The sequence below is a fragment of the Carassius carassius genome, chromosome 49, assembly GCF_963082965.1.
Source record: "Carassius carassius chromosome 49, fCarCar2.1, whole genome shotgun sequence".
Lineage (NCBI taxonomy): Eukaryota > Metazoa > Chordata > Actinopteri > Cypriniformes > Cyprinidae > Carassius > Carassius carassius.
In genome coordinates, this window is record NC_081803.1 from 3,052,293 (window position 1) to 3,065,742 (window position 13,450).

The 13,450-nt window shown below is 40.0% G+C and overlaps 1 protein-coding gene across 1 annotated transcript; it reads right to left on the reverse strand.

The window, feature by feature from the left end:
- Window positions 1-9,063: 9,063 nt before the first annotated feature.
- On the reverse strand, window positions 9,064-12,690 carry LOC132132149 (COP9 signalosome complex subunit 4). Its single transcript, XM_059544444.1, has 10 exons — window positions 12,534-12,690; window positions 11,732-11,811; window positions 11,483-11,634; window positions 11,309-11,412; window positions 11,046-11,199; window positions 10,181-10,331; window positions 9,897-10,067; window positions 9,700-9,815; window positions 9,388-9,472; window positions 9,064-9,291 (listed from the first exon to the last, which is right to left on the reverse strand). The coding sequence occupies exons 1-10, from the start codon at window positions 12,605-12,607 to the stop codon at window positions 9,158-9,160; spliced, it is 1,221 nt and encodes a 406-aa protein (XP_059400427.1). The 5' UTR covers window positions 12,608-12,690; the 3' UTR covers window positions 9,064-9,157.
- Window positions 12,691-13,450: the final 760 nt, after the last annotated feature.

Sequence of the window (13,450 nt, forward strand, 5' to 3'; positions counted from 1 at the left end):
AACCCTATGGAATATAGTCCACACATGACAAATGAGGTAATAATCAATATTTCAGAATAATTCAAACTCAGATATTGGTGTGTGATATCTGAGTTTTAATTATTTGACTACAAATCTCACCTCATCATTCTTCCCAGTGATTATTTCCAGGATAAACTGAGATGGCTCCAAGCTGGCTTCTTAAAACTGACTAAATATTTAAAAGAGCCAAAAGAGCCGTTCTTTTGAACGGCTCTTTGAAAGGAACGGATCGCGAAGATCCGGATCCCCTCAAAGAGCCATAAATCCCATCACTAGTGTGTGTGTGTGTGTGAGAGAGAGAGAGAGAGTGAGTGAGAGAGAAACACACTCGTGCTTCACCTGATGAAGGAAACCCAAACTGAGTCTGACTCCAATCACAACCCCAACATTCAGAAACTAATTGACAAAAATCTGAAGTATAATTATGATGAAAAATTAAAAAAAATGAATTTGAGCTCCAAACCAAACTCCAGTGTTATTCGGCCCTAAACAGAACCACAAAACTGGCAAATTACTTTTCACTCAAGCAATTAAAAGAAAGACAAATCCTTTCAAAATATCGACTCAGTGATCATGATTTGGAAATAGAGATTGGTAGACATAAAAGATCCTGGCTACCGAGAGAAGAGAGGCAAACACTGTGAGCTGAATCAAACAGAGGATGAGAAACACTTCCTTCTTGTCTGTCCCAAATACAGCACTACAAGAGAAACATTCTTCCCACAGTTTGAAGCTTTGAATCCTTCATTCTTGTCTCTAAATGACTCAGAAACTACTCTATATACTTGGAGAGAATGAGACGGCAGTCACAATAGCTGCTAAATATTTATACACCATACACACCATACGAAAGGGATAATTTATTGTATTCAACTGTTTTATTTTATATTCTTAATTCTATATAATTACTATTATTAATATTAGAAATATTATCTGCTGCTGCTATTTTTATTGTATTTTATTGTAATCATATTTTATTCTGTATCTAAATGCTAAATTTGGCATTACAAAAAATGTAAACTGTGTTTGAGGGGAAGTTGTGGCCTAATGGTTAGAGAGTCGGACTTGCAATCGAAGGGTTGTGAGTTCGAGTCTCGGGCCGGCAGGAATTGTGGGTGGGGGGAGTGTATGTACAGTTCTCTCTCCACCTTCAATACCATGACTTAGGTGCCCTTGAGCAAGGCATCGAACCCCCAACTGCTCCCCGGGCGCCGCAGCATAAATGGCTGCCCACTGCTCTGGGTGTGTGTTCACAGTGTGTGTGTGTGTTCACTGCACTGTGTGTGTGCACTTCGGATGGGTTAAATGCAGAGCACGAATTCTGAGTATGGGTCACCATACTTGGCTAAATGTCATGTCATGTCACGTCACGTCCTTTGTGTGTGTGTGAGAGAGAGAGAGAGAGAGAGGAGGGGGGGGGTGTTCAGAGAGGAGTCTGTTGGATGTTTAGCTGTTATTTGTTTTATGGACTCAATGTTGAAAATGTAAAACATTTCTGTTGGCAGAAGTGAAAAATAAATAATTTTATGAAGTTACAATTTTGTTTGATTCCATGATGTATTTTACTGAACATGAGTATTTGCAATGCAAATCCAAATTATTTTAATTTACTGTTACTTATATCTTGTCTTTTAACTTTATTAAGATCAGATTCTGCAGGTAAAATTACAATAATAAGGTGACTTGACTTGGACTTGACTTGACTTACTACAGGACTTGACTTGACTTGACATAACTTGTGACTTGACTTGCCCAAGAAAAAAATACTTGGGACTTACTTGAGACTTGAAGGTTAAGACTTGAGACTTACTTGAGACTTGCACATGTGTGACTTGGTCCCATCTCTGGAAATAACCCACAGATGGGAAGGTGCTATACCAACCCATAGTTGGGTTACAGGTTGGGTTATTTTTAACCCAACATTTTTTAGTGTGTATACATAGTGAAAAAGTATATTGTATTTTTATTTTCATGTTCTTTTGTAAAGGTTTAGAAAAGAGGGTATTTGAAAATGTGGTTTTGTTTGTTCTTTTGCCTTGTCAGTCCCCAAAGAGATATTCCTATATTTGTCTACTGGATTTTCCTTTTATTAATATCATTAAATTGCAGGGAAAAGAAAAGTGATCCCTTGCTTCCAGTCTCTCGTTTAATTTTGCGTCCTTTACCCCTAGACGGGGCATAACACCAACCACTACTAGACTGGAACATTTAGTGTAAGATAACCCAGATTTAAATTTCTTGTAGATTTATATTTTGCTAATTATCATTTTAAAATTAAGCATACAGTGACAGACACCATAGTAAACTGCATACTGAATAAACAGTAGGGTTAAACATTATCTCTAAAAGAAGTCAACCTTATATCTGAAGTCTCCCTTGCACATTCTTACAATGCAAACTTCCTAATCATGTAACCCACATGGAAATAATCTATATAAACATATGTTTTAATATAGGTTTTGATATAGGTTTTTAATATATGTGACATATAATATAGGAAAACTGCCAATTTTATATATGTACATATATGTGTACATACATTTACCTATATAGGTACTGTGGCGGGGTGAAGAAGGACACGACTCGAGGATGAAGGTAAATTCCCTGAAGGGTGGATTTTATTGAAAGGAAGGGTGGTGAAGTGGCGTTGCTGTGAGGCGGCTTGGTGCTCGGCGTCCTTGTAGTGGTGTGCTGGTGCAGTGTGGGTCCGTGCTCTCCCGTGGGCGTTGGGGCTGGCGGTCACACGCTGCTCTCTGTAGGCACAACGAAAGAAAGGGTTAGCCGAGTCTTGTGGAGACATCTCTCACCTCTGTGTTCGCTTGCTGGGTTTAAGTAAGCAGCGCTTGATGGGGCGCAGTTGTGGCCAAATTGTGTTTTGATAACAGAAACGTAGGAAACGTCAGGGTCAGAGGAGGAGCCCGCGCCGCGAGAGACCCAACACGCCATCCTCGGCTACCAAGCCGTCTTCCAGACAGCCCCCGCCCCCAAGCGCCATGTTCAAAGGCATCATGTCCCCCATGTTCCTGTAGGCGACGATTGCCATGTGAGTTTAAATGCTGTTTGTGTGAGTTACGCAATAAAAACATGCGTCCATTCACAAAAAGAGCTTTTTCTTCCTTTGCACCCAACACTGTGTCACCCGCCCTGTCTCAGAGCAGCGCAGAGCCACAGCCCATGATTATAATAGCCTCTCGAGGGCACGAGAGTGCCAACACCACACAATGCCCACCGCGAGCCGCCCTCCCATCAGTACTTCAAGCCTCGCGGGGGCGGGACTCCAGTCAAAACATGCCGTCAGTGGCTACGGCAGCCATAGAGTTAACGAGTCCGCTGTGTCACTTCCTGGACGCGTGGAGGGCTATCCTGGCATTTCACAGTGGATACTGGGAATAATTCAGCACTGATATTCTCTTCAGTTCAAACGCAGACCTCCCTGCTTCAATGGCGTTGTCCCGTCACTGACTTTGCCCCAAAATCTTTCCGTTCTGAGACAGGAAGTTCTCCGTCTGCTCGAGAAAGGAGCGATAGAGCGTGTCCCTTGAGCGAGCAGGAAAGCGGGTTTTACAGCCACTATTTTGTGGTGCCAAAGAAGGATGGTGGACTCCGTCCATTTATGGACCTGAAACCCATCAAACGAGCACTTCACAAGTGCGCATTCAGAATGACAACGCTGAAACAGATCTTGGCCAGATACGGCTCAGGGACTGGTTCGTCTCAGTGGATCTAAAAGACGCATACTTCCATATTCAAATAGCGACGCGCCACAGGCGCTTCCTGAGGTTTGCTTTAGAAGGCACGGCTTATCAGTATTCAGTGCAATTTTCAAAGTGTGTGGATGCAGCGCTTTCTCCTTTCAGATCGAGCAGAATGCGCATCTTGAATTATCTGGACGATTGGCTGATTTTAGCTCACTCAAGAGATGTGCTAATCAGTCACGTGGAAACACTGCTTTGCCATTTAGATACGCTGGGACTGTGTGTGAATATGCAGAAGAGCATGTTTATACCGAGTCGGACTACAACATATCTGGGAATATGCTTGGACTCAATGTTGATGCGAGCCCGTATCTCTCAAGAGCGCATAGAGGCAATTTCATCGACCCTGCGCCGTTTCAGAACGGCAGGTCGGTGTCACTGAGGGAATTTCAGAGGCTTCTGGGACTGATGGCGGCGGCTTCTTCGGTGTGCCATCTGGGCCTGCTGCATATAAGGCTGCTGCAGATTTGGCTGAAGACTCGAGTTACGCCGAGAGCGTGGTCTTCAGGCCACAAACGCATTATGGTCACTCACAGTTGCATCAGCACTCAGACCGTGGAGCAGCCCGGATAAGTTCAACACAGGAGTTCCTTTGCGTATAGTGACACAGTGCACCGTGGTCTCGACGGACGCATCAACTTCAGGCTTGGGAGCAGTGTGCTTGGGCGTACCTGCCTCAGGCCTGTGGTCGGAGTCACAGAGAAGGTGGGAACACGTATGGAATTGGAAGCGGTGCCCTTAGCCCAACAAGCCTTTCGGTCAAAATGTTCGCTCGTACATAAATCGCCAGGCCGACGTGCGTTCCAGAGCTCTATTGAAACAGGCAGTGAGTCTCCTGTTGTGGGCGGACTGACACTTTATCTCCATAAGAGCGGCGCACATCCCCAGTATTCTGAGCGGACCGTGGAGCGTACATGCTTTTGAGGAATCCTGTTCCCGTCCCATCTACTGATAACACATTCAACAAACATATTCTTCCCACAGGTACAAAGTTACATATACCCACCATGAAGACACGTGCAGCCATCCTCACAATAGGTAGAACACCTGACACTAAGTTAAGGTACATGACACACTAGCTGCACATGACATCCTAGCTCAACAGTAGTTGTAAGCCATGTAAGGAAAACCCACAGCAGCTTTGTTTTGTTTTGTTCTTCTTTTATCTATCCTTCTCCTTCCCCTCTTTCCTGAGTAGGTGAAACGCCTAGACACCCTGCAAGGGTCGAAGGTCTAATTTTATGATTGACTCGCCACACTTAATATCTGCCAGCCACTCTAAACTGAATGGAAGCCAGAGAGCTCCATGCATGATAGGTCAATTAATTTCATTGTAAATTATGTTACTAAAAAATTAACTGTAAACGTTTAAATTAAGACAACCTAGAAGTACCAAACAAATTTGATTGGCATATCAAAATAAAACAACGATTTCCAAAATGATCTAAACTATCCTCAATGTTCTAAACTACATTGACTAATTGAACTTAACCATGTGTACCTAAATAACCTGATGCCTGCACCAGTACAGTAACTTTCATGGAGGTGTTGTCTTGTTGTTTGCTGTGTTTGTCTGCTTCTTCTGCCTTTGTTTCTCCAGCGATTGACAATGTCTTCAGCTAAACACCTCGCCGATCGAAAAGGGGGATGTAGCGTATCAGACCCGAACCAGACAAATTAAAAGAGTCGATCAGGACCATGGTTGAAACATGAGCCGAATTCCTCAGAAAGGCAACAGGATGTTGTAAATCATTCCCAGTGCCACAAGTCAAAAGCAAGATAACCAACCAACCAACCAACTTTTTCACAGAACAGCTTTCAACATTAACACCACTAGAACATTTATTGACAATTTCAATTCGGAGAAGAGATTGTCAAATTTCGGGCAAGTAATCAAGATGCAATGCTGGCCATCACATGTAAACCCATGAGAGTAATAAACAAGATCCTTGGATTGACTTACCCCCCACCTAGCAGACCCAGATTGAAATTCCTAAGTGGACCTTTTAACCTTTGGTCTCCACAGAACATCCTTATGTTGTCAAGAATGGAACAGGAACTGTCTTTTATAGTGAACTCAAAAGGACTTCTAAAGGAATATCAGTCCATTGCTTAACTCCATCTCATTTATGAAACCCACACATTTGACTATCATGTTTCTAATCACTTATTGAGTATGCCTTTTTAATAACTATTGAATATTTTAACGATTCATAATCATGTTAAATATGTATGCGTTTCAATCTGCTTGCTTGAAATGTTTCTGACCATCAGTTATTTGTCAAATGTATCATATTCTTGTTATAGAAATCATGACCAAAATTATACCCTGCAAGAGTGGGAAAATTCGGACCGCGTGCTTGATAAGATAACATGATTTATGATACCCCGAGCAAAGACAATATCTTATCGGTCAAGACAACATTTGAGGTGTGGCCAAATGGCCAGTTTAAATACTCAAGACACCATCAAATTCTGCTTTTAGCGTTTGCTTTTCAGCTGCTGCTTTTAGTCATGACTTTTAACGTTCTCTGAGCGTGGTTACAGCGTGCTTCGGCCTGCAGGCCTGCTGCAATGTAGCCACGATGAGAAGAAACACCACTTAGTCTCGTCAAACTTTACTTCTGTTCTTTTACTTTAGTTTCTTTTCTTTTCCGTTGAGCGTTTCGTGTTATGAGTTAAGTTTTGTAACGCTGTGTCTCCGAGTCTGACCTTGAGTGCCTGTTCAACTTCAACCAGCCACACAAGCATCTTCCTGGAACCTTTGTGAATGTGTGAGTGCATGTACTTATGTGTTAGATTAGCTTATATGTCTTAGATTTATCTAATAAAGCATTATTCATATTGAAAAGAGAAGTATCTTGTGTTTTGTGCTTACAAGTTAATGTCTTTAACTGCCAATCTTGTTACTGTGCTAATTAATAGTGTTTTCACTATAGTTTGGATATTAATATCCAGTGCAGATTTGATGTTAAACGGCTCATTCAGTGAATCGCAGGGCATCTCAGTGCTCAGCCGTGAAACAGTGATTCTGTTCAAATTCCCTTAAAAATCTTAAATCATTCCCTTTGAGCTAAATTGACCCGTTTCCCTTACAGGAGCATAGTTTGCTTTTTGGGTTGAAATAATTTCTTAATATGAAATTCGATTTATGTGACAACTACAGTTACTTGTTCAGAGGGTATAGCATCCACTATCCAGTGAGATCTCTGGTTTGTAACCTGCAGTCCTTTAGAGAGGCTTCCGAAGCACACAGAGATCTGCTCTGAGAGCCTAAACAGGACAGAGCACTCAATACACACCCTAAGACCCAGAACTAGGCAGACTGGATTGGGACCCTACTCACCATCTGAATGGGGAACGCAAGAATGGTAATGACTTGTGCTCTAAATGGATTGGAGAGCACTTTCAGCACACAGCCATGTCTTGGTTTGAGGACTACTTTACAGTCATTAGGTCTAAACTCCGAACGCTAGAGCCAAAAGGAGAAAGGTCTTAAGTTACAGAGGCACAGCAAATTGGCCAGCTGGAGTGGCTCAAATAAAAGGCCCCATTTCTGATTCTTTCACTGCTTGTGGATAATGTCCCTTTATCAATCTGATCTTGTTATATGCTTTAATGCTCTAGTACTGTAAAGAAAAAAAAAGATATTTTTTTTTTGTGGCCACGAAAATATAATCTTAGAATTTATATGAAATTACACTGAATGTTTGCTGTACGAACAGATTAGTTGATTGTATTATTAATTCTGCTACAGTTACTACTGGCAGTTTATATAAATAATTGCAATTAATAATAATTAAATGTTATTGTTTATATACATTTCCCTTTAGAGCTTATTTGCTACATTGGGAACGAGGAAGTTGTGGCTGTAAAGCCTGACTAGAGGAAAGGTTTCCTCGTCCGCTTTTGCAAGCAGTGTTTGTACTTTGGAGCGGAGAACATGATCACCGTTGTCCCATACCGAATTTTGAATAACACTCTGAATCCAGATGGCCTGCGAGCGAATTCGAACAAGTAGCCTCCTTCTGTTATTTTTTTTAACCTAACACATTCGGGACAGCTGTCCAAACCTGTATTGGATGGCAAGCAATTCTAACTTTTCAAATGGAAGTTGGCCACACAGAAGTGCATAAACTGCTTGCGTTCAGCAGATATTCTCCAAAATGGCGCTAATGTGGAGTGGAGAGACACAGAGACGAATTGTTGAATAATGTCATTATTTTTATTTTTTCTCACAAATAGTATTTTCGTTGCTTCATAACATTACGGTTGAACCCATGATGGCAGATGGACTATTCTGGTAATGCTTACTTTTCTTGACAGTGTTACTTGGCAGTCTATGGGACAGTCTCAAGCCTCCCTGTTTTCATCCAAAATATCTTAAATTGTGTTCTGAAAACGAAGCTTCTATGGGTTTGGAACGACGTGGGGGTAAGTAATGACAAAAAAAAGGCCTGTGTCAAGTGACTTTTATGTGGAATGAATTGCTACCATGTTCACAAGGTTTGTAGTACTTCACTATTCCATGATTCGATTTTTTGTCACTGAAATCAAACATTAAAGTCCAACTGAAATCAAAATTGAGCATATTTACTTTGTTTGCCTAAATTGATCGTTTTGTGGTCAACAATTCATCCATGGAAGTCAATCCGCCCCTCCAACTGACAAGCTGCCTGTGTGTTTTCTTTTACTGTCTATGGTGTTTGTGAGCATTGACAGCGCATGAAAGGAAAGATGGCTAGGAGGTGCATTTTTGGTTGTAGCACTCACGAAACACATTTCCCATTCCCTAAAATTCCCTCGTTACGGTCCAGATGGCTTGAATTTTTACATTTCGAGAAAGGAGGGATAAGAAAGAGGTCACGGATGTGTTCAAAGCACTTCACCTGCGAATGCTTAATAAATTGGACAGAACACGAAATGGGGTTTGAGAGAAGAGATATTTGTCATTAAACACCTACTTTTCTAGATCCAATCATGTGCTTGTTGGAAAATAAAGTCACGCCCACTATTTTTCCTTATTTAGTATTCCGTTTCTCTCTGAAAATACGTCACAACACTGGAGAAAAGTCGTTCGCAACTTTCGGTTCACGCGGACTTTAAAACGATACATTTTGATTAATGATTGTTTCTAGCAGTGAAGCAAATCAGAGACAACATTTCCAAGACACAAGGAACTTTTCACGCCATTTAATAGGCGTATCGTATACACAGACCACAACTATGAAAACTCACTCGCAAAAAGGTCAGGCTTAAGAGAATATTAACATATATGTGCTGGGTTAAATTTCATAAATTCAGTGGGAGTCTTTTCTCTTTTTTTGACCAATGAGAAGAGAGAAAGCAAAGTGTTGATGACAGAAGAGCATGAAGAGGGTTTATTGGGTCATCTGGGCCTCGATGGCTTGTGCCGTCCACTCCGGTGCTGTCTGACTGATCTTCTCCAGGAGGTTATTCACCTGGAAGCACAGGGACTGAATCTGCTTGTCCCAGGTGGGCAACGGCTCTCGTGCTAATGGAAATATACATAAATAACATATTTTTTTAAGTTTCTTAAATTTAATTTTTAAGTTTCTATCCAACAAATTTAGTCAAAAACCAAACTTACTTTCAAAATGGACAATGCTGTCTATCTGGTCAATGAATCCATTCATGCGGCCCTCTGTGATCATTTGTGACGCTATCTTTTCTGCCTGCGGGAAAACAAAGATATTCGTATACAAAAGGATTTCTGAAGGATCATGTGACACTGAAGATTGCTGAAAATCCAGCTTTAAAGCACAGGAATAAATTACATTCTAAAATATATTACAACAAGTGATTTTAAACATTTTAAATATTAACATTTTTGATCAAATAAATGCAGCCTTGGTGAGCAGAAGAGACTCATTTACAGCAGATGTTTTCTGCACAGCTGTACCTTTGCAGGAGGAATCTCCAGAAGAGCGCCTAGCTCTTCAAACGTAATGTTATTGTAGAGTTTGCTAGCAGACAGCAGGTTGTGCTCAATGACTGCTCGGTCTAAGATGCTTGAACCTGAAAGACAAGTGTTAGTCATTAGTCTTTCCTAGCAAAGAACATGAATGAATGACAGTACTAAAGCATAACATGTAATACCGTCGGCTGTGGTGGCTTTCTGATGTGGCATCAGCATGGCAGCAAACTCCTGCAGCTGGTTTCCCCGAATGATTCGATCCAGGTACATCTTTTCCAGGATGCCGTAAGCGGCGAGTTGCTGACAGCGTTCATCCTTGAAGAGCGTAGCCAACATACGAGAGCGCTGCTGACCTTTTGGACACATTAAGAACTGATTATATCACATGACCAGCTTCAAATGAGGCTGAAACTGTTTAACCAGTTCCAGCAGTTTGACTGTTAGTGATGTAATAGATGAAGAGTACCTGCGGACGCCAGTATAGTGCAGTGAAGCGCATGCTTCAGGGCCTCCAGGCGCTCAGTCTCATGGACGATGGATTTGTAAGAAAGCTCATTGTAGCGCTGAGCTGCCTCAATGAACTTCCTCCGATAGTCCAGAACTCTGGCGTAACAGACCTGCAAAACATGACGGAATATATTACAGTTCACAATAATCACAAAGCAGACAGACATGACAAAATCACACACTTTACAGTTAGTAATCTAACAGACATAAGTATTTGGATGGACTGGGTTTATATTGGGATATTTGGACCATAAAAAACTTGCCCCATATTTTTTTTTTTCAACCATTTCAACCAAATAGCAATTACTGCGAAGTAACTACAGAAATGGATAAATATAATGCATTTATATTTAAAGTTATTTTTTTATATATACTATATACGTATATATATATATATATATTTTTTATTATATATTTTACTTTATTAATTTAATTACAAATATAATTATTTATATTATTAATATATTAATACATTCATACATGCATATTTCAACTGTTATGTTATTATAGATATTAACTTAATTTTTAAGTATATCAATAACATTTGAAATAAATATAAAAAAAAAGAGAAATGTTATAAGCTGTTTATTAATAAATATTTATTAATAAACCGCTTATTAGACAGTTAATAAAAGTTAATTAGAAAGCTTTTTGGACAAATAAAACAATTGTTCAATTAAATTCTGACGATTCTTTAAAATCCCACCGAAATCATCATCGCATCACAAATCATTTATTTGAAACACCACCCAGCCCGACTGGATACTGTGCTTTTTATAAATAGTAGTATATTATAAAATGACATGTTTAAACTGATGGTGCACCTTGTAGTGAATCTGCAGCTGTTCATTGGTGGATTCATTCTGAAGTAAAGACGCTCGGTTAATGTAGGCCTCAGCCTGAACTGGGTCATCATCCTCCAAATACAGACGGGCGATTTTCAGATAAGTGTCCAATTTATAGTCCACATTGTACTGTCTGTAAAATAAATTAAAAACGGATGATGTGAACTACATAATCTAATCATCAGTGGTTTAAGGTGACATGCAGACGCAAATAAGAAGCTTCAGTTTGTGTGTGATCGTACTTCTGACCCGTCTCCAGCGGGATCCCCACAAGAACCAGCGCTGCGTTCCTCCAGTCCTCCTCTTTCTCGTAGATCGTGGCTAGATGCTGTCTGATCGAAGCCACCTGGAAGAGCATGAGATCGGCTCACACATGATTCCAGCATTGATCTGAGAGTGTTTTTCACCACACGTACCTGTTCTTCAAACGAGATGACTCTGGGCTGGATCTTCTCCAGGGTGAAGTGACACACAGCTTTCGCAGTGCTGTCTGGTAGGTTTAGAAGGTGCGTGCAAAAGTCTGTCAGCAGCTGTCTGGATATGACCAGGCTGACGTTCTCATTGACCACTGCGTGAGACAAGTGAGAGACATTCAGACGATGTAATGAGAGGAATGTGTCTGTTTTCTTATTACGCTGATTCTGTCACCAAACTAGTGTACTTACTCGCTTCAACAAATGCTTTCAGTGCCTCAAGTTGTTCTGCATCTGTAAACTGAAGAGCCTTTTCTAATATTTGACGATATCTGTCAAAACAGTACACAAAAACACATTTCTTAAGAATAAGAATAATAAAAAATGTTTGCAAGAAACCACAACCATATTTAATACAGAATTTTGGTTGGCTAAATAAACATTTTTTTCGATTTGTTACTTGCTAGTCAGAAGCAAGTGGAGTTGTGGGCGGGGCATGCTAATTCTAAAACATTTGATTGGACAACATTTTAAATACGCCGCTATTATGCAAGAGTAATTCTGGTCATGTTTTTTTTTGTTTGTTTTTTACCAGAAAAGACTAAAATAACTGATGGCCATTTTGTCAACTTTAAGGTGCACACTAGCATATAAATGACCTCAAACCTAAGAGACATGGTCTAAAATCTTCCAGTTTTAATTTCATGGGGTCTTTAATTCAGTAAATAGGAGCTAAACTTACCGCCTTTACTCATGCCCTTGCACATGTACCATTAAATGCAAAATACATCACCGTACGAATATTTATTAATTATTCTCATAGCTGTCAACCATTATTAATAACATCTTTGTACGTGTAACTTCTACGGATAGTTATAAAGCTAATCTAGGCGTCGTTGACAGGTAGATCATCTCACACTAGCTACTGTTAGCCTGTACTCATCTCATCTGCAGAGCAGCACGTCTCTCATATGGAAATACCTACACAACCGTTACTTCATGCAGTAGACGTAAAGTAAGTAACAATATTAGCAAATGATTTGAAATGACATACTTCCCAGCTAGATCTTTGTGAGACCCGCTAGAGTTCATCAGCTGTGCGAGCTCCTGCCTCACGCCCGACGCCATCTTCCTCCGCGCTCAAAACAACAGCAGGCGCAGGCCGCCAGAGGGCGCTGAGAGCCGAGAGCCGCTGCACTTCACCCGCCGGCCGCCAGAGAGCGCGGAGAGACGGTTTTCAACCTTTATAGACTAATTCCCCTCACAGACTGACCCCTGTCAGAGCCAGAGCCCGTCTACGGATATATATATATTATATATTAGACATTCTCTGCCCCTGTATAATAACTCTAAATCCCAGTAATTAATTCAGTGTATTTCTATATTTCTATAATTATTAAATTATTCCAATCTAATTAATTCCAAGGATAATATAGAATCAAAAATATGGTTTCTTAATGATATGTGATAAATCATAATTTCATTAATAAGTCATACATTACATAAATAGCAACAAACACAAAGAGCAGTGCAGGGTAGCAGACACCTGTGCATCCATGCATTGACCTAATGTTTCCTGCGACTTTACAGCTAAAGGGAGTGCATTTATAAAAGCTCCTATAAATAAACAGCCTGCATTTTTCCTGGGCTACTAGAATAGAATAGAATAGAATAGAATAGAATAGAATAGAATATTAGAGCTAGATGAAGTGTATTTATGAAATATCCTAAGTAAACAGCAATAACGTGCTATATAATATAATATAATATAACAATGTAATATAATATGATATAAGAACTAAAAGAAATGACAATAAGATCTTAAAAATAAACATTCTGAATTTTACTTCAACAATGTGTGCTACTGTATTTTAATATAATAAAATATAATATATACAGTAAGCTATATGAGTTATATTTATAAATGGTCCAGTAAATAAACAGTATGAATATGTACTGCAGTTAGGTGCT